We start from the raw sequence: 21489 nt of genomic DNA, 5'->3' as shown, positions 1-21489 counted from the left end.
TTGCTTGTTATTTGTATAATTTCCATAATCTCATCCTGCCATTTAATGGAATTTAGTATATATCGTTCATACAGATGAGAAAGTGAAAAATCAAGTATATATATATATATATTTGGGTCCAGTCGTGGGGCCTGAACTCTGGGCCTGGGCGCTGTCCCTCAGCTCTTCAGCTCAAGTCTAGCGCTCTACCACTTGAGCCACAGTGCCACTTCCAGCTTTTTTCTTTTTGCTTATGTGGTGCTGAGGAATCAAACCCAGGGCCTCATGCATGCAAGGCAAGCGCTCTACCACTGAGCCACCTTCCCATCCCAAATCAAGTATATTTTGGTATTAACACAAAACCAATTTGTCATCTAATTGTTCTATTTGTCAGAAACCTGGGTGGGTTTAACTGAGTTTGGTTTTTAACATCTTAGTATGTTGAACTGAAGGTGGTGACTATGCTGAACTTTTATTGAAAGCCCTAAGGGAAAACTTGATTAAAAACTCATTGGAAATTTGGAAATTTTGTAATTATAGGGCTCTTCCCATTTTTCCTTGCTAGTTACCAGGCTAAGACTGTTTAAATTTCCATAAGCTTTTTGACATAGTCATCATCCCTTCAGAATATGTAACAGTATATTCTATGAATTCCTGTTAATTTTAGCAGTCTTATGTTGTTAAATTAAGCCTAATGGGATTAAGAGATAGTCAACTCATGAGTTATATTAATCACATTTGCAAAATCCCTTTTACCATGTAATACAATATAGAGTATGATAGCTCACCATATTTTTTTGCAATTTGGACTATAACATTAAGGAAAGAAGAGAACTGTGGAACTGTATCTGCCACAATTTAGATGACAATTCAAGCTTAAATTTCAGTGATTTTCACCATCTTATACTATACCACACCATACTGTACCACACAACTGTATATCATACCACACCACTGCATATCACACCAAGCCATGTTTCACTAATCTAAAATGGTTAATATGCTTTTACTACGAATTGCTAATTTTTATTTATGAAATGCAAACTTTTAAATAGGACTTTAAGCCAGCAAGAAAACCTTTCATGCTTATCAATTAAATGAATGCTTCCAGACTATATTCCTATTCCTAGAGAGTAATGCAGTTCAATTAATCGGAATCACCTTCCTAACACACTTATTCTACTTTCTAAGATAAAATCTCAGCACTTGTGCTATTATCATCATGCTGCTGCGTCCTCTCATTGACATTTTAGGAATGAAATGTTAAGCCTTGAGATCATCATAAGATTATATACATACAGACAATGACTGATGGGACATCATTTATCAGATATGAAATACAATATTGTGGTTAGTTTGGGTAGGCTCAGTAGTACTTGCACTAGAGTATCCCTTGCAATAAAAATTAAAGTCAGCCATACCTTTAACTTATAAACTGATTTGATGAATGGTAACCCCTTTGTACAGCTACTTAAAGACAACAAAATATAATTTTAAAAGCCTATATGATGATAAACAGTAAAAGTGACCTGAAAAAACAAAAAACAAGCCAGCAACATTGAGAGCAATGTACACTTAAGCCTTCTCAAGGTGGTGTTTATTTAACAAACCACATTTTAGAAACTCTAATACCTTGAGATTCTTCACAGAGAAAGTGCTCTTTGCTTATATTGTACATAGTAAATTGACTAGCCCAGCCAAAGTAAGAGACTCATTTAAAAAGCAATACGTGAAAAGGAAAGATACATTGGGGGCATCTTGCCAGACTCTGTGAACTCAGTAATGCCTTTATGTTAGGATTGGTTTTGACTCTTGATCTTGGATAGTTATTTAATGCAGTCTTAAAGCAATAGCAAAAGTTCTTGAGGAAAGAGTGAAACAATGTCACCAAATAATTTATTGAGAATAGACTACAATATAATGATGCAATTGATTCCAAGCAACTGTAAACAAGCACAGAACAGAAGTAGGAACAGAGATAGATAAGGAATCACATCAAATATTACACTGGAACCAAATTATTCAGATTAAAACAGGAATTAATGAAAAGTTATGTTATGAGCAAATAGGAGCAGTCTTATGTTTCTGACAGAACAAGAGAAAACGAGAGTAGGAGTTAGGGACACATTATGTTGATTTGGAATTGTCACTGACATATATTGAAATGTGAATATTAAAACTATTGTGCATTCTCTTAATGTCAGAAGTTTCCCACAGTAATGTACTGTGCAAGCTCAACTTTGCCTTTGTTTTATAATTGTTTTTATACTGATATGGCACATATTGTCAGGGATGTTGTTATTTAATTTGATTAACTATATACATTTACTAAGGTGAATTGACTTAAGTATTAATTGGAATTATGCAGCAGGATAAGAAGAGATCACTAAGAATTCAAATAATATACTTGTGTTTCAACCATACAGTATTTATTAAAAACTAACAGAACCTATACTTAGTTAACCTCTGACAAAAATATGTTCAAAGATGTGTCCCCAGGCCTAGATTACTTTTCATTTATGTATGGAACAGAGGTAAATGAAGCATAAAATTAGCTGCATAGTTATATCAAGTGACTAGTCACTCTTCAATTGACTTTTCTGTCAATTTTCTTACTTTTTTGAAGTTAAAAACTGTCATTTAACATTAGTAAGGAAATGAAAGATTACACTTTAAAATGACATCTATAAATAATTGGAGTCATTACAATGAACCTCAATACTTTAATGCATTGCTCATTAAAAATTTGGAGGGCTTACTTCATCTCTGAAACACTATATTAAAGAATTGTATCAACTTCTTTAATTCTAAGGGAATGTTGGTTTTTATTATTTTAATATATCTACATATGAGTTTCAGTATGCTTATTAGTTCTGACAAAAGAAGTAAATAGTGATACAATTTAAATGATCTTTTCTCTACTGTGGTTTTTGTTCCTTCTATGGATAACTTTTATAGAAATGATGAGCCATAGTCTTAAGTTCCTATGAACCAATATTAACTGACAACCAGTTAAACATGAACACCATTTTATGGGAGTTGCCATAGTGACCAGTTTCCAGTTATCAATTTAACAATTTCATATATGATTAATGTTAATTGCCCATTTTGCATGGATGACATTTTCCCAGTTGCTGAATTGGTAGCTGCTGCCTTTGATCTGCTTAGGAATACAATTTAGTACAATGGTTAGACAAATGATCAGTTTGCCATCTCTAAGAAAAGATGGATTCCGGTTGCTGTGAGGTCAGAGTTTCTTTCTCTTCATAAACACTGAAAGGTCAGGTAGAGTTTAACTACCAATGGCATCCTTGAAATGTTGTAATAAATGTCAAACTTAAGAGATTATTATCAATCTATGATTCAGTTAAAAGTCCTAGTGTTCTGGCAAGAAGATTCTCATTTAACAAACAGATTGGAAATCAGAGTAGTGTTCTCAGACATGTGAACAACACTTTCAAAGCTCATGTCAATCTTGGTTCCTGAAGTCTAATGTAAGTTACTATGGGAAAAGAATGCTAGCTTTGAAAAGTAAATGCCAGGTCTTAGCTAATAGCTCTCACTTCTGAACTTCTATTACTATCATTAACTCTTCCATATATTCAACAATTTTCTTACTCTCTCCCAGAACTCTATGGATGCTCCTTTAAGGGACAGGAAGAGAAGCTTTAATTGAAGAGGGTGTTATATCTTGTGATTTCTGTATGACAGTAGATACCTTGAATACTTATGACATCATTTAATCTTTCATTTTCTTCTCCACTTTTTAATTGTTATCTCCAAATAGCTGTACACAGGGTTTTCTTATTAACATATCCATTTATGCATTTCCATTTATATATCTTGATTAGTGTCACCTCTTCCATTGTTTTTCCCTGCTTCTGTCCCATTCTCACTGGTTTCCTCAAGCTTCCTAGTTTCTATTTAACATATGGATATCATTAGTTCTAAATGGGATTATTTTCTCTGGAACATGAAAATCACTCCACCTCTCCCCGCTTTTCACTTGCTTACCACTTGATCATAAATGAAAGACTACATGAAAGAAAATTAAATAGAACAGTGAAATTGTATAGTCATAATGATCAAAGTATCAGCTACTTTGTCTATTATAAATTGGGATAGATGTTATAGTAAAATAGGCCTTTTTTTTCCTTGCAAAAGAAGACCTAATGAATTTCTTAAGTAACTGCCAATTTTACAATTTTTATAGGCTGGAAGGTAATGCTTTTAAATTATAGATATATGAAATACTGTCAATATATATTTCAAGGGTATATCAGGATAAATTATGTTAAAGGTTGAACCCAAAGAAAAACAGATATAACTAATATTCATTCCATAAAGCCTTCATGGTTTACTCAAATTACATACCAAAAGGTTTGCTATTAACCATGGTTATTTATCTTGTTTCCTAACAGCTTTCCTTTTCAGTGTACTTGTATGATTTATCAGAAGTGCTCTTTGGATAGGAATGTAGCAAAAATAAGGCTTGTTTCATTTTATAGGACACAAATAACCTTGTAATTAAACTGAAAACAAATAATTGCCATGAAGCAATTATCATTCAGTTAAAGAGCAATTACATGGTTATTTGTGCCCTGTAAAATAAAACATTACTGAGATCAGTAATGTAATCAATATTTTAGCAGAAACAGGATGCTGCAGTGATAGACCTTTCAACCTATGCTGATTAAATTGTCATCCAAATAACAGTTTCCTAGTTCAATCACCACATGTTTATTTGTCTTGATTAATATGTAAATCGCTCTCTGATGCTAATAAAACTCTTAAACATAAGAAGTAGGGTAAGACCATCTATCGAAAATGAGCCTTTCCAACTTTCCACAGAATCTTCTAATTTTTCATCCTGTTGTCAGAATTGTGTACTTGGAAACGATATGTAGAGATTTTGGAGCTAGGAAAATTTTACTATAGGGAATGATTTCTAAAGGCAAGAATAAATCTGTCTTGTATTCTGTGGGGCTTTACTGATTATAAAACACTTTCCTAACCTTTCATTGGCAATTAATTTACTGTAGAAGCCCATTCCTTTGCTTTGAGTTAGAAACAAAAGGCATCTTTTCTCACTGGCACATTTTAACATGTTTGGACGTAGATACAGTTGGCCCTTGCTATATTGTGGTTCACTGTAGCTTCACTGTATCTCATATTTTAAAACAAAATACATAAATGGTAACCCTCACCTACCACGGGAGTTGGGTTCAAGGCCCCCGCAATAGATGAAAATCTGCGAAATAGCATTAAGCGAACTGCGATGTAGCTAGGACGATTATATAATGCTGGTACTTAGTGGATTTTCCCCTATTCCGGGAGTCTATGGATTATATCTCCTGAGATAGGTGAAGAATCTCTGTACTTTATAATTATACTCATGGAACAGTCATATCAGGATTTTTAAATAAGGGAGAAAACACATGTGGCAGACACAGAGTGAGTGGACACCTAGCACATATTTGTCCACAAGATGTCAGAATAAATGTTATTTTCTCTGTATATGTATGACTACAAAAATATTTAGCCCTGAATGAGAACTTACCAGTTCTAAGTTATTTGAAAGAATAAGGAAGGGGAGATCAAGATGGCGACTGGATGGTAGGGAACGCCATATCACTCTCCAACTCTCCAACCAAAAAGAGATTTTGGGTTCCAATGCTTAGTTTCCCCAAGAGGCCGACAACAACAAAAAGACAAACACCCAGAGAAAAACAGGAGGTTGGAAAAAAAAAAGAAAGGAAGAAAAGGAAGAATTTCAGAACAAAGAAGCACGAAGACCCCTCCCCCAACCTTTACTGGCTGGGCTGCAACGCGCCATGCCATGGCCAGCCCGGCCCGGTGGGGCTGCCAGAGTCCCCAGAGACACGGGGGGGGGGGGTCATCTGTAAATCACCTGCACAGAACACACCTGAGGTACCAGTGTCAGACCCCCTGATGGTGATGAACAGCTGGGAGCTTGAACAAAGATCCTACCCCACCCCTCACTCTCCGAGCAGAGGGGCTCCATCCCACCAGTGCCACTCGGTCCCACGGCGGGAACCCCAGAACTACACGGGTCACTCACAGAATGCCAGAGCAGAAGACCTGCAAGGTACTGGTGCTGATCTGGAGAGCACAAACAGAGTCAAACCCCAGTGCTCACAACCTGCACAAAGACCCCTCCCACACCCCTCGGCTGTAGGCCAGAGGCCCATCCTGCAGCATCGACCTGAACAGCATCAACAGAGGCAGAGACAGAGGAGAAACACACAGAGCCACCACCACCAGCCCAGCCCACAAGCATCTCAACTGAACTCTGATTGCAGTGGCAACCAGTGACCTACATCACACAGAAAAAACAACTAGCTCAAGGGTGAGTACCCTACAGGGTACAGTGTATCCTTCAAGGGAGACCAGAGCTGGTGGGAACCCCCGACCTTGACCCAGACCGCTACCCCAACACCTGGACTACAGGACCCACTAAAATTGGGAACTGTTTGAGAGCTCCACCAGCTTATGGAGCATATCCACCTGGCCTGGCTAGATCAAGAGTGTCCCTGGAAGGGAGCTTAAACACTCAAGCCAGGAACAGTACCCCTGGGTAACAACATCCAACAGTGGAAGAAACTTGAACTGTGTACTCCAGGCTGCATAACCCATGTGGGATACACAGCAGCACAGGTCCAACTGGTATGCCTCAGGCCAGAGACCAGGCCTGGGGATTCAGTGCCTGAGCAACACAAACAATTCTTCCCAATTGAAGTCAGAAGCTGAGCATATGCCTCAGAGGGGGGAAAACAGGGAACTGCACCCCCTTGGAATGACACCGGTGACAGAAAAAGACCTGGGTGTCCAGGGCAAGAGAACCAGAAGCTCAAACTCCACCAGAACCCAACCCATATATCCGAGGCCCGGAATTGTATGACTCAGGCCGCCAGCACCTGATAATAGTCAGGAGCTCAGGCTGGTGAGGTGGCTCAGTGGTAGAGTGCTTGTCTTGTGTGCATGTGCCCCTGGATCTGATTCCTCAGCACGACATGAGCAGAAAGTGCCAGAAGTGGCACTGTGGCTCAAATGGTAGGGTGCCAGCCTTGAGCTAAAGAGCTGAGGGACAACGCCCAGGCCCAGAGTTTAGGCCTACAACTGGCCAAAAAACAAAACAAAACAAAACAAAACAAAACAACAACAAAAAACCCCACATTGTGGTCCCTGTCATTCCCTTTTTTCCTAAGTTTTCCTTCTTTCCTTTCCTCCTGTGCTTCCTAATCTAGACTTTTAATACCTGTCTGGTGCTGGTCCCCATTGCTGTTAGTTTTGTTGTATTCCCCCTCTTAGTATTCTGAGTATTCATAGCAGACTCCAGAAACTGGGAGAGTACATCCAGCACATTTGATCTCACCAAGAGCACCTATTGGAGTAAACAGGACCAGTCTAGGCCACTCAGTCCTTCTGAAGGTGGGAACTGCCAGTGATAAACAGCAGAGAGCTGAGAGCCCTATGTGGGTCAGACTAGCAGCTGGAGGTCAGCCCCCAACAGAACTGAGACTCTCTGCTGGCCCAGAAACAGCAATTAAGCAAAGACAGACACCTATTGACCAAAACAAAATTTCAGGTTAGTCTCCAATAATCCCTCAATCCCTATGTTAAAATCACAGAGAAAAATTACAAAGTTTATCAACACCCAGGATAGCAAGCTACCCCCAAAAGCCAGCAGCCACCCAGGGGAGAGCCTCAGTAGGAGCAAAGCAGGATTGAAAGACAAAAGTTACATCCAAGAGATACTGGAGGCAATGACTCAAGAATTAAAGCAAGAAATAGACCAGAAATTTAAAGAACACAGGGACAAACTATCAAAAGAGATGCAGGGTCTCAAACAGGAGGTGCATGCAAAAATAGAGGCAGTACACATCTCATTAAGAGGTGAGAATAGTACTTTGAGAACCAACATCGAATCATAAATGAGTCCATTTCCTTCATGCAAACCACAATGGAAGCCATAGTTAACAGAGTAAATGAAATGGAATTTAGAGTGTCAGATACAGAAGACAATACACCTACTAGACCAAAAAGTCACAGATATGGAAAAATCAATAAAATGTTGCCAAAGGGAAACCCAAGAGCAAGCGGATAGTGCCAAGAACTTTAACCTTTGTATAATTGGAGCAGACAAAGGTGAGGAATATAAAAGCAAGGGAATGCAACACCTATTCAACAAGATTATCAATGAAAATTTCCCCCATCTTAAAAAAGAACATCTTGCCTACATAATGGAACCATGTAGAACACCTAACAAGCAGGATCCCAGGAGAAACACTTCTAGACACATTATAGTAAAAATTATAGATCTAAATAATAAGGAAACAATCTTGCATGCAGCAAAAATGAAGAAGGAGCTATACTACAATGTGAAAAAAATTAGAATCACTGCAGATCTCTCCACACAGACACTGAATGCAAGAAAGGCCTGGGAAAGTACCATCCAAGCCCTGGGAACCAATAGCTGCCAGTACAGATTGATATACCCAGCAAAGCTAGCATTCACATTTGATGGAGAAATGAAAATATTTAATAGTAAAGAAAAACCAAATGAATTCATAAACAATAAGCCAGCATTACAAAGAATACTAAGAGGGGGAACAAACCTGAAGAAAACAAACAGCAATGGGGACCTGCATCAGACAGGTATTAATAGAAGTCTAGCTTAGTAAGCACAGGAGGAAAGGAAAGAAGGAAAACTTAGGAAAAAAGGAATGACAGGGACCACAATCCATCTCTCTATAACATCCTTAAAACTTAACGGACTTAATTCACCAATCAAAAGAAAAGAACTGCAGATTGGATCAGAAAACATGACCCATTTATCTGTTGCCTTCAGGAGACCCACCTCTCAGCCAAACATACAAACAAACTCAGAGTGAAGGGTTGGAAAAGAATCTACCAATCAAATACCCCAGTAAGAAAGAAGGAGTACCTATCCTGATGTCTGACAAAATAAACTTTTCATTAAAATCAATACAAAAAGACACGGAAGGACAGTACTTATTAATACAGGAAACAATCCAAGAGGAGGATATTACCATTATCAACTTATACTCCCCAAACATTGGAGCACCCAAATATGTTAAGCAAATACTCTCAAATTCACAGAATAAAATATATTCCAATACAATAATACTAGGATACTTTAACCCCTCACTCTCACCAAAGGACAGGTCTACCAACCAGAGGACTGGCAAGCTACCGAATTAAGTGAGGCCACACTTCAATTGGAACTAAATGGCATTTACCGAACAATACAGTATACATTCTTCTCAGCAGCTCATGGAACTTTCTCCAAAATGGAACATATCATAGTTCATGCAAGGAAATTAAGCAAATACAAGGGGATTGACATAATCCCCTGTATCCTATCTGACCACAGTTAAATCAAGATAGTTCTCAATAACAAAGCATGCCACAGAAATTACTCAAATATATGGAATTTGAACAGTACACTTCTAAGCAACACCTGGGTAACAGAATAAATTAGAGAAGAAATTAAAACATTCCTACAATTCAATGAAAAATGAAGACACATCAAAATGAAACTTGTGGGACACAGCAAAAGCAGTTCTGAGGGGCAAATTTATCACCCTCAATGCCCACATCAAGAAAATAGAGACAGACCAAGTAAACAATCTCATGTTGCAATTAAAGCAGCTAGAAAAACATGAAAAAAATGGAACCTAAAGTTACTAGATGAAGCCAGATAATCAAATTAAGAGCGGAAATTAATGAGTTAGAGAATAGGAAAATTATAAATAAAATTAGTGAAACAAAAAGCTGGAAGGGTAAACAAAGGAGGAGGCTGCAATGCTTGATAAGAAATGTACTCATTATCTTGCCCATGTAATTGTAACCCCTCTGTACAGTTTGTTCACAAAAAATAAAAATAAAAATAAAAATAAAAATAAAAATAAAGAAAAGAAGAGAGGAAACCCAAATTACCAAGATCAGGAATGCCACAGGAAAAATCACAACAAATACCCAATATAGCCAAACAATTATAAGGAACTATTTTTAAAAGTTATATTCTCTAAAGAAACAAAACATAGCAAAAATGGCTGCATTTTTAGAGAAATACATGCTTCCCAAACTGAGCAAAGAAGAAGTAAATCAGTTAAATAAACCAATATCATACAACAAGATACAGAAAACAATCAGAAGTCTTCCAACAAGGAAAAGCCCAGGACCAGATGGATTCACAACAGAATTCTATAAGACCTTTAAAGAAGAACTAATACCCATACTCCTCATACTCTTCAGAGAAGCAGAGAAGGAAGGAGCTATCCCAAATTCATTCTACGATGCCAATATCACATTCATCCTCAAACCAGGCAAAGACCAACAAAAAAAGAGAACTACAGACCAAACTCCTTGGTGAACACAGATGCTTAACAAAATTCTAGCTAACAGAATCCTGAAACAAAAAACATAATACGCTACAAGCAGGTAGGCTTCATCCCAGAGATGCAGGGATGGTTTAACATCCGTAAATCAATAAATGTAATCCAACACATCAACAGGTCCAAGGTCAAGAATAACATGAGTATCTACACTGATGCAGAAAAGGTTTTTGATAAAATACAGCATTCATTCATGTTAAAGCTCTGAAGAAAATAGGAATACAAGGAACATTCCTTAAAACATTAAAAGCCATATACGACAGACCAATAGCCAATATTGGGGAAAAAATACAACCAATTCTTCTAAAATAAGGAACAAGGCAAGGATGCCAACTGTCTCCACTCCTCATCAATACAGTTATGGAACCCTTAGCCAGGGCAATAAGGCAAGAAAAAGACATTAAAAGGGTCTACATAGAGAAAGAAGAAGTTAAACAATTCTTTTTTGCAGATGACATGATAATATACCTTCATGATCCCAAAAACTCCATCCCCAAACTCTTAAAAATTATAAATCACTTTGGCAAAGTAACAGGATACAAAATCAACCCACAAAAATCAGTCGCCAATGTACACTGACAATGTACAAGTAGAGAGGGAAATAAAGGGAGCAACCCCATTCACAATAACACCCCCCAAAATAAAATATTTAGGAATTAACCTAACGAAGATGTAAAAGAACTATTTAATGAAAACTATAAAAACTTCAAGAAAGAAATTACAGAAGACACCAGGAATTTGAAAGACCTCCCATGCTCTTGGATAGCCAGACAATATAGAGAAAATGGCAATATTGCCAAAACTAATATACAAATTCAATGCAATTCCTATTAAAATCCCTATGAAGTACAATTCTGAAACACAGAAAACAGTCCAAAAATTCATATGGAATAACAAAAGACCTAGAATAGTCAAAATAATTCTAGGCAAAAAAGACAACATGGGAAGGATTTTGATGCTGGACTTCCAACTCTACTATAGAACCATAATAACAAAGACAGTATTGTATTGGCACAAAAACAGACCCAAAGACCAATGGAATAGAATAGAAAATCCAGAAATAAAACCACACACCTACAGTCAGCTAATATTTGACAAAGGAGCCAAAGACATACAGTGGAAGAAAAACAGCCTCTTCAATTACTGATGCTGGGAAAACTGGGAGGCCACATGCAGAAAGCTAAAGTGGACCCCAGCCTATCACCATACACCAACATCAACTGAAGATGGATTAAAGACCTTAACATCAAACCTGAATATCTGAAACTACTGCAGGACAGAGTAGGAGAGACACTTGAACTTATAGGCACAGGCAGGAACTTCCTGAACAGAGTCCCAGGGTCACAACAAATTGGAGCGAGACTTGACAAATGGGACTACTTTAAAATAAAAAGTTTCTGCTAAAGCTATTGCAACCAAGCTAGAACCAACTAACTGGGAAAAATATTTACCAGCAATATATCAGACAAGGGGTTAATATCCAGTATACACCGGGAACTCAAGAAACTAATCCCTCCCAAACCTAACAAACCAATTACTAAGTGGGCAAGGGAACTAAAGAGAGACTTCTCAGAAGAAGAGATAAAAATGGCAAAGAAACACATGAGGAAATGTTCACCATCCCTGGTTGTGAAGGAAATGCAAATAAAGACAACCCTGAGATACCACCTTACCCTAGTCAGAATGGCCCACATCCTCAAGTCAGCCAAAGACAAATGCTGGAGGTGATGTGGAAAAAGAGAAACCCTATTACACTGCTGGTGGGAATGTACACATATAGCCACTTTGGAAAGCAGTCTGGAGGGTCCTCAGAAAGCTAAATATTGACCTCCCTTTTGGCCCAGTCATACCACTTCTAGGCATCTATCCTGAACAATAGAAAACGGTATATATGGACACATGCACCTCCATGTTTATTGCAGCACTGTTCACAATATGCAGGATATGGAAACAATCCAGATGTCCCACCACAGATGAATGGACCCAAAATTGTGGTACCTATATACAATGGAATATTATGCAGCCATTAGAAAGGACAAAATAATGGCATTTGCGAGGAAATGGATGGAGCTAGAAGAAATCATGTTGAACGAGGTAAGCCAAGAGCAAAGAGACAAATGGCACATGGTCTCCCTGATAAGTGGATGTTAAATCCAAAACGTAAGGTGATATGGCAAAATTAACAGTACTTAAGAAACAAAGGACTTCCACTCATCTAGTCTAATCACTACTAAATAACGCATGCTGCTGATCACATATGTAGTATATATGTGCACACCAGAGGGAAACCAGGAGAATGACACAGAACTAGAGGGAATCAGGGACAAACAAACAACAGCGGGACCCATCAGCTGCACTGGACATTGATCAAAATGAACTAAGCAACTCAATGGCAGCGATGGGAAGGAGGGAACAAGTGGGAAAGAGACAACAGCTGATGCTATGCAAAACAAAAAAATGTACATATCACCCAATGTGGAAGAAATAACTGTATTGCAAAGCTTATAGAACTCATAAATTTTATAAACCATGATAGACAATTTGCCCCATGAAAGTTAGAATGTGTTTGTGACTTTAACTTAGCATCACTATCACACAATACTGTGAAATTTGGGAAATTATGTAACCACTGAATTACAATAAAGAATTTGATAAAAAAGAAAAAGGCATTGTCACCAACTCATATCATTTTTACTCTTGTAGTAATCAAATTTAATTGAATTAATATGTGAAAATTTTATAATCAATTAGGAATCCAAGACTTAAAATTAATTATCTTATGACTAAATGAATTAACTGGATCTCTGTTTATGTTGCCAGGGAACAATCTAAGGAATATTGGAAAACTTTAGAAACATTAGAAGAATATTTACTACCAATCAAATGAATTGATTTGATGAACTATTTCTTTAAACTTTGTGTACATTAGAAATGCTTAGCTTTCAGTGACAAAAAAAAAAAAAAAAAAAACACCTGACATGCTTGCTGCCTACATGGAGCTCATGATCTACTTTGAGAGACTTACAATTAATCATATTGAAAACATGTAAGTGAACTGCTTTGTTTATGATAGAGTAAAAGATTCTGTGAAGTTTATATCATAGGTATGATACATTACTAAGCCATTTGTGGCATATGTCATGAACTATCTAATAAAAAACCCTATGGTAGGAAGTTTGATTATTTTCTCAATTCTCAAAATTTAAGTTTTTTTAAGGCTGGGTTAATTTATCAGTAAAGAGCTTTTTAAAAAAAGAATAGAGGGCTGATCAATGTATAAATTCTGTGTGTGGAATTCTATGGTTTGAACTCACGCCTTGCACTTGCTTCACAGGCTCTCTACCACCTTCATCTTGTTTTTGTTCTTTTTCAAATAAGATTTTGCTTTTAGCCTAGGCTGGCCTGGACTAAGATCTTCTTATTTACACTTTTATGTTAACTGAAATGATAGGCAATCATGACCACATCTAACTTTTTACTGCTTCAGCTGGGGGTCTTACATTGTTTTTACTTGAATGCTGATCTATTGATCTCCACTTCGCCAATAGCTATGATTGTAGGCGGGAATCATCCTGTTCTCTCAATGTACTATTAGCAGCTAGTAATCATATGGGTCATCATGTGGAAGTATAGAGAGCACCAAATACTTACTTCTTGAGGCAGTCTATCTTAAAGTGATCTTGAGCATAGTCCCTGAAATGTTTGCAGTGAAAATGTCCAGAATGTAATAGTGTACATTTATTAAAAATAGTAGGCTTCATATGTGAAATATGGAAGACCCTAGGAAGTATAGCATGAGGGGCAATTAGTTAACAAAACAATGTACTTTCCTGAAATAACTGTATATACTCTGTTGTATACTATTCAGTTATCTTTGAATCCTTTAGCACTTTTGAAATAAATAGTAAAACTCCTTTTTTATTTTTTTATTATTTATTTATTGTGAAAATACTGTGCAGAGGGGTGACAATCACATGGGCAAGATAATGAGTACATTTTTTATCAAGCATTGTAGCCTCTTCCTTAGTGTCCCATTCCCATCCTCCCCTCACCCCCCCAAAGTTCCGCCCCACCAAAGTTGTACAGTTCCTTTTCAACATAACGACTTGTACATCTCATTGTTGCAATGGGTACACCTGTATCCCTATTTAAACGATAAGTTTTTCCCCTTCCTCTCCACAAATTAGACCAACATCAAATGCAGTGAAAGCAGGGGTTATAGTGTGGGGAAGGGACATACAAAGCAACGAAGAAATAATCTTATAAATGCATTAGAAACAATCGCATGAAAAAAAGAAAAAAACATTTGAATACATGTATTAGGATTCATTTCCCTTAACATAACCTTATCTGACCTTTTCTGCTGGGCTCAGACATATACTAGATATTGCAAATAAGGGAAACCATGGGACCTATGTTTCTTTGGGCCTGGCTTACTTCACTTAATATAATTATTTCCAGGCCTTTCCATTTCCTAACAAATCATTCTTTCTGATGGAGGCATAGAATTCCATTGTTTATATACACCACATTTTCTTGATCCATTCATCTACTGAGGGGCATCTGGGTTGGTTCCATATCTTAACTATAGTAAATAATGCTGCAATAAACATAGTCGTGCTCTTAGCTTTAGTGTGGTCTTGTTTGTGAACATTTGGATAAATGCCCAAAAGTGGGATTGCTGGGTCATAGGGGAGCTCTATGTGGAGTCTTTTGAGGAACATCCATATTGCTTTCCAAAGTGGTTGAACAAGTTTACACTCCCACCAAAAATGCAGTAAGGTTCCCTTCTGTCCACATCCCCTCCAGCATCTGTTGTTATTAGAGTTCTTGATTTTAGCCATTCTAACTGGGGTGAGGTGGTATCTCAATGTTGTTTTGATTTGCATTTCTTTTATGGCTAGGGAAGTTGAGCATTTCTTCATGTGTCTATTGGCTATCCTTCTTTCCTCTTCAGAGAAGTTTCTCTTTAAGTCTTTAGCCCACTTATTTATTGGGCAGTTGTTTCTTTGAAGATTTGTTGTTGGGGGATTTAATTTTTTGAGTTCCAGGTATATTTTAGATATGAGACCCTTGTCCGTTGTATGGCTAGTGAACATCTTCTCCCAATCCATGGGCTTTCTATTGATTTTGCTAGCTATGTCCTTTGCCATGCAGAAGCTCTGCAATTTCATGCAGTCCCATTTGTCCAACCTTTCTTTGATTTGTTGTGTTTCTGGGTCTCTATTATGTAAATTTCAGCCTGTGCCAAGGAGACCTAGGGTTTCTCCTGTTCCATCCTGTAATATTTTCAGTGTCTGCTTTGACTCCGAGATCTTTGATCCATTTGGAGTTGATTCTGGTGCAGGTGATATGTACGATCTAGCTTTAGTTTTCTACAAGTAGTTAACCAATTTTGCCAGCACCATTTACTGAAGAGTCTGTCTTTCTTACATTCTATTTTTTTAGCTCAGTTATCGAAGATTAGATGGCTATATGTCTGTAGGTTCATTTCTGGGTTTTCAATTCTATTCCATTGGTCCTGAGGTCTGTTCTTGTGCCAATACAAAGCTGTTTTGATTACTATGGCTTTATAGTAGAGTTTGAAATTTGGTATTGATATGCCTCCAGCAGTGTTGTTTCTGTTGAGGATCGATTTTGCCACTTGGGGTCTTTTATTGTTCCATATGAATTTTTGGATTGCTTCTTCTATTTCCTTGAAGATTGAGGTTGGAATTTTGATAGGTATCGCATTGAATTTGTAGATAGCCTTGGGTAGTATTGCCATTTTCACGATGTTGATCTTTCCAATCCAGGAGCATGGGAGTTTTTGCCACTTTCTAAGTTTTGTTTTGATTTCCTTTTTCAAGTTTTTAAAGTTTTCATCATAGAGGTTCTTCACTTATTTGGTTAATTCCTAGGTATTTTATTTTTTGTGGGGCTATTACGAATGGAGTTGCTTTCCTAATTTCACCCACACTATTCTCATTGTTGGCATACAGAAAAGCCATTGATTTCTGTGGGTTAATTTTATACCCTGCTACTTTGCCAAAGTTTTGAATCAGCTTGAGCAATTTGAGAGTGGAATCTGTGGGATTCTTTTAATACAAGATCATGTCATCTGAAAAGAGGGAGAGTTTTACTTCTGCTTTCCCTATTTGGATCCCCTTTATGCTTACATCTTGTCTTATTTCTTTAACTAGGCATTCTTATAGGAATATATAGAGGAAATGGCTTTAGTGTTTCAGCATTAAGTATAATGCTGGCTGTAGGTTTGTCATATACAGCCTTTATTATATTGAGGAATGTTCCATGGATTCCTAATTTTTCCAGAACCTTCATCATAAAGGGGTATTGGATCTTGTCAAATCCGTTTTCTGCATCTATTGAGATAACCATGTGGTTCTTATCCTTGCTCCTGTTGATGTGATGAATTATATTAATTGATTTGGGTATATTGAGCCAGCTTTGCATCCTTGACATGAATCCTGGTTGATCATGGTATATGAATTTTTTGGATGAATTTTTGAATTCGATTGGCCAAAATTTTGTTGAGAAGTTTTGCATCAATGTTCATCAAAGAAATGGGTCTATAGTTCTCTTTCTTTGATGATTCCCTGCCTGGTTTTGGGATGAGTGTTATGATGGCTTCATAGAATGTGTTCGGTAGTGAACTTTCTCTTTCAATTTCATTGAAGTGTAGGAGGAATATTGGTGTGCGCTCTGCTTTGAAGGCCTGGTAGAATTCTGCTTTAAAGCCCTCTGGTCCTGGGCTTTTCTTAGATGGGCGGTCTCTTATTGCTGTTTCTATTTCAATGCTTCATATGGGCCTGTTAAGATGGTTTAACTCTTCTTGGTTTAGTTTCCGCATATCAATATTTGCTAGGAAAATGGTCCATTTCTTCCAAGTTCCCAAACTTATTAGCTAAAGTTTTGAGAAATATTCCCTTATAATTTTCTGAATCTCCGTTGTTTCTGTGCGGATGTTTCCATTCTCATCTCTGAGGTTATTTATTTGGGAGTGTTCTCTTCTTTTTCTGGTAAGATTTGCTAAGGGTCTGTCAATTTTGTTAATGTTTTTGACTAACCACCTCTTTGTTTTGTTGATTATTTCTATAGTTTTTTTTGGATTCTAATTCATTTAATTTTGATTTAATTTTAATTATTTCTTTCTGTCTACTGGATTGGGGTTCATCTTGCTGCTCTTTTTCAATGAGGTTCAGATGTCTCATTACATTGTTGGTTTCAGATCTCTCCAATTTGTTGATGTAGGAACTCAGAGCTATAAACTTGCCCCTGAGTACTTAGCCTTTGCTGTGTCCCAGAGGAGCTGGTAATTTGTGTGTTCATTTTTGTTGAATATCATGAGCCTTTGAATTTCCTTTCTAATCTCTTCCATGACCCACTGGTGATTCAGCTGTGTGTTGTTCAGCCTCCATGTTTTACAGGACTTTCTTTGGTGGCTTTTCATGTTAAGTTCTAATCATATTCCCTTGTGGTCTGAGAGAATGCTAGGTATAACTTCAATGTTTCTGAATTTGGAAAAGTTTGCTTTGTGGCATAAAATGTGATGTATTTCAGAAAATGTTCCATGTGCTACTGAGAAAAACATGTATTCTGATACTGCTGGGTGAAATATTCAGTTAATGTCTGTTAAATCTAGTTGATCTATGCAGTTGTTTAGATCTGCGATTTCTCTGTTGAGTTTTTGCTGAGTTGATCTATCTAGTGGGGAAAGTGGTGTGTTAAAGTCCCCAATAATTAAAGTCTTTAGATCTATGTGGGATTTGAGGGAAAGTAGTGTTTATTGGATAAATTTGGGTGCTCCATTGTTTGTCAAATAGATACTTAGAATTGTAATATCCTCCTGAAGGAGAGATTCCTTAATTAGTATGTAGAGACCTTCTTTATCTCTTCTCATGAATTTTAATTTGAAGTCTATTTTATCTGATATTAGGATTGCATCTCCTGCCTGTTTATGGGGGCTATTTGCTTGTAGATTTTGTTCCAGCCTTTCACATTAAAAATGTGTTTGTTTTTATGGGCAAGATGTGATTCCTGAAGGCAGCAGATAGAAGGATCTAACTTGACAGTCTATGTCGCTTAATTGGAGAGTTAAATCCGTTAATGTTGAGAGATAGGACTGAGCAGTATTTGGGAGTTTCTGCCATTTTATCCACTTTCTCAGCAGTCCTTAAAAGAACTAGGAAGACATAAAACAGGGAAAGGTAACCAGGGCAATGACATAGGATTAAATACAGTATATTATGTCTCAAAGTTGAGTAGCAAATAAAGTCAGGTACTAAATGAGACAAGCATAAATTTTTGTAGCAGATTGATATATAATTTGGTGTTCCATGGAAGAAAAATGACACTTGCACAGTATATGAGAAATGAATTGGGTAATAGGCCCTCTATGCACTTTGCGTAAGCTTGCTACCTTGTATTCATTTAAAAGCACAGTTTGTCTTATATTGATGGAGCACCTCACTATTGCAAAGTTAGTAGAAGTCATTGTTTAAGTTAAATTTCTTAGTTTGATGTAATTTTTCTAATGTCTCTCTGAATCTCACAAATTTTTGTTGTTAGGTTATTGAATATAGTATTTTGTCAAAGGCCATATTTTTCAGCTTTGTAAGGTGTTATTTTACTACAAGACAATATCAACATCTTTGGCAAAATAAAAAGTGGTATTTACAATATATGTGTTGGATGACTTGAAAACAACTCTATCCTAATGTTCTATGACATATAAATCTCTTTGTTATGATGATAAGTGTATACTAACTATATTATATCTAAGATGGAGACTACAAACTTTGTATCATATTTTTGTATAGATAAGCATTAGCAGTAACCATTTGTGAACTGTTTGGACTGCGGTAAAGAATGTTCAAATGTAATAAGGTATGCTAAGGCTTCAAATTAGCCTCAACTCATCAGTTCATACCAAAAACCAATCTGAGAAAATGACAGCCTATATTCAAAGGTGGCAAGTTTTATTAGTATATTCACCCCAAGAGAATGAAATACTGGCTATTTAACCTGATTTTACAAGTAGGTTGGGGAAAAATATCTACAGATAGTGTTGTACTTTTTTCCTTATGAGTTCTCAGGAGCTGTGGAAATGCTAATAAACATTTCATCTCTCAGCAGTTTCCCTCTTACCTTTGGTATGCTGAGCAAAGACTTAATTCATCCTGTACAGTCTTAATTCTATAAGTTGCTATGTTAGATCTTAGTGGTATAGATTTTCCTAGGAAATGTAAGCTTTAAGAGCAGGGGTTAATGCAAAGTGCTGCGAATAGGATCTAAACTGGAAATTGATCACTTATGGCTTTAATGTTCGGCTGTAACTACACTGGGAAAGTTAATGCAAAATAACCTTTTATTATTTCATGAAAGTGCATATGCTGTTATGTAAATTATTCCTAGCAATTAAAATGTCATTAGGAAATGTAGCAAGTGATAGTATTTCCAAAAAGTGCACATTTTAAACCTGATCTTTGTTTTCCAACAGTTCAAGGCCTGGCAGGCCTCCTAAGCGTTCTTTGGGAGTGTTACAAGACAACACCCGCCTTTTGCCCCATGCAGTTCCAGGCCTGTTATCACCAGGACTTATCACTCCAACAGGTAATAAACAATCCATCCAATGATAAAACTTGTCTCTTCTTACTCCCTAGAATATTAAATGAACTAATATTGATCTAACTGCCTTGTCCTTCAAAGCTTTTCAAACTCTGTTAGAGGTTACATTATTGAATTTTTTGAGTATTCATGAAAACAATTTTTGTTATTTATATGCCTAATGTCAAGTAGACAAGCTTTTTTAAAAAAAAACAATCATATTCTTGCAGGAAATCCATTTAAAGTTTCTTTTTGTTATATATGCTTATGTATTTATATGTTGGAGTCTGGGATGGTGGCTTTGGCCAAAACAGAATGGGAATAAGAATCCATACATTTTGTACCAGTTTCTACTCTAGGTTAAAAAACTACAAAGAAACTACTAATTAAGATGCATTATAAACCGGTAGCTGGTTTCTCATGCCAGTAATCCTAGGTATTCAGGATGCTGAGATCTGAGGATCGTGGTTCAAAGACAGTCCCGGCAGTTAAATCTGTGAGACTCTTATCTCCAATGAACCACTAGATACCCAGAAGTGGCACTGTGTCTCAAATGGTAGAGCGTTAGCCTTGAGCTGAAGAGCTAAGGGACAATGCCCAGGCCTATAGTTCAAGCCCCACTACTGACCAAAAAAGGGGCATTATAATTAGAACAGAAAAAGTGCAGAGTCATTGTCCTGAAACATGTTTTGGTGATTTTCATGGAACATTGCATTAAAATGTTAAAAACCTCAGTCTCATAAATTATTACTACAAGGACAAAAATACTTGAAGAGTAAGCTTATTACTTCTTTAGTTGAGTATTTAAATACAATGAAGTTGGTTATATTGTTGAGAATGAATGCAAAGACTGGGAGACCATTGCATTCACCATAAATAGTATAAGTATTTATAAGCTCCTGGTATATTTGAGTTTTAATTCCTAGGTAGTATAAAACTATATGAGCATTGTTCCAGGAAAAATATAAATGAATAATTTCATTAAATCATGATAGAAATTGTAATTGAAATGGACGTAGTGGTATTAGCTCACAAAGATGTAAGCAACTAAATAAATTTGGTAGATTGGGTAATAGTTATTCTGAAGAAATGGGAAGTAGAAGACTTTTGAGTGTGTGTGAAGGTAGCTTCTTTATGTTTAGCCATTGAAGTCAATCACTACAGTACAGTGGCTTCCTTATTTTAGAACGTTCTCTTGTGGATATTAATTGTGGAAAGTAATTGAGGCTTCACACTTCTGCCTCAGAGTTTCATATGTTCTGGTTTTCACAGGCTTTTGTTTTGTTAAAAATCTTTTTATAGATAAAAAGAAGTAGTACTAATTGAGTAACTATTCTAAAATCAATTGCTATGGTGGGTAAATTGCAGTGAAAGTAGAGAAGGACAGTCCTTTGGTACTATTCAGGGAACAATAAGCATCTGAATGAATGAATGAAGAAATGAATGAATGGAAAAGAGTTCA

The 21489-nt window shown here is 36.7% G+C and overlaps 1 protein-coding gene across 1 annotated transcript in view; it reads left to right on the top strand.

Moving 5' to 3' along the window:
- Dach2 (dachshund family transcription factor 2) overlaps positions 1–21489 on the top strand; it is a 579439-nt gene that overhangs the window by 285724 nt on the left and 272226 nt on the right. Inside the window, exon 3 of the mRNA XM_070040108.1 lies at positions 19921–20033. Within this exon, the coding sequence (XP_069896209.1) occupies positions 19921–20033 (113 nt within the window). The remainder of the gene's footprint in view (positions 1–19920; positions 20034–21489) is intronic.

This window comes from Dipodomys merriami, unplaced genomic scaffold (genome assembly GCF_024711535.1).
Source record: "Dipodomys merriami isolate MVZ:Mamm:240054 unplaced genomic scaffold, mDipMer1.0.p SCAF_3, whole genome shotgun sequence".
Taxonomy (NCBI): Eukaryota; Metazoa; Chordata; class Mammalia; order Rodentia; family Heteromyidae; genus Dipodomys; species Dipodomys merriami.
The sequence above is the reverse complement of the archived record's forward strand: the minus strand, read 5'-3'. Positions and strand labels throughout refer to the sequence as shown.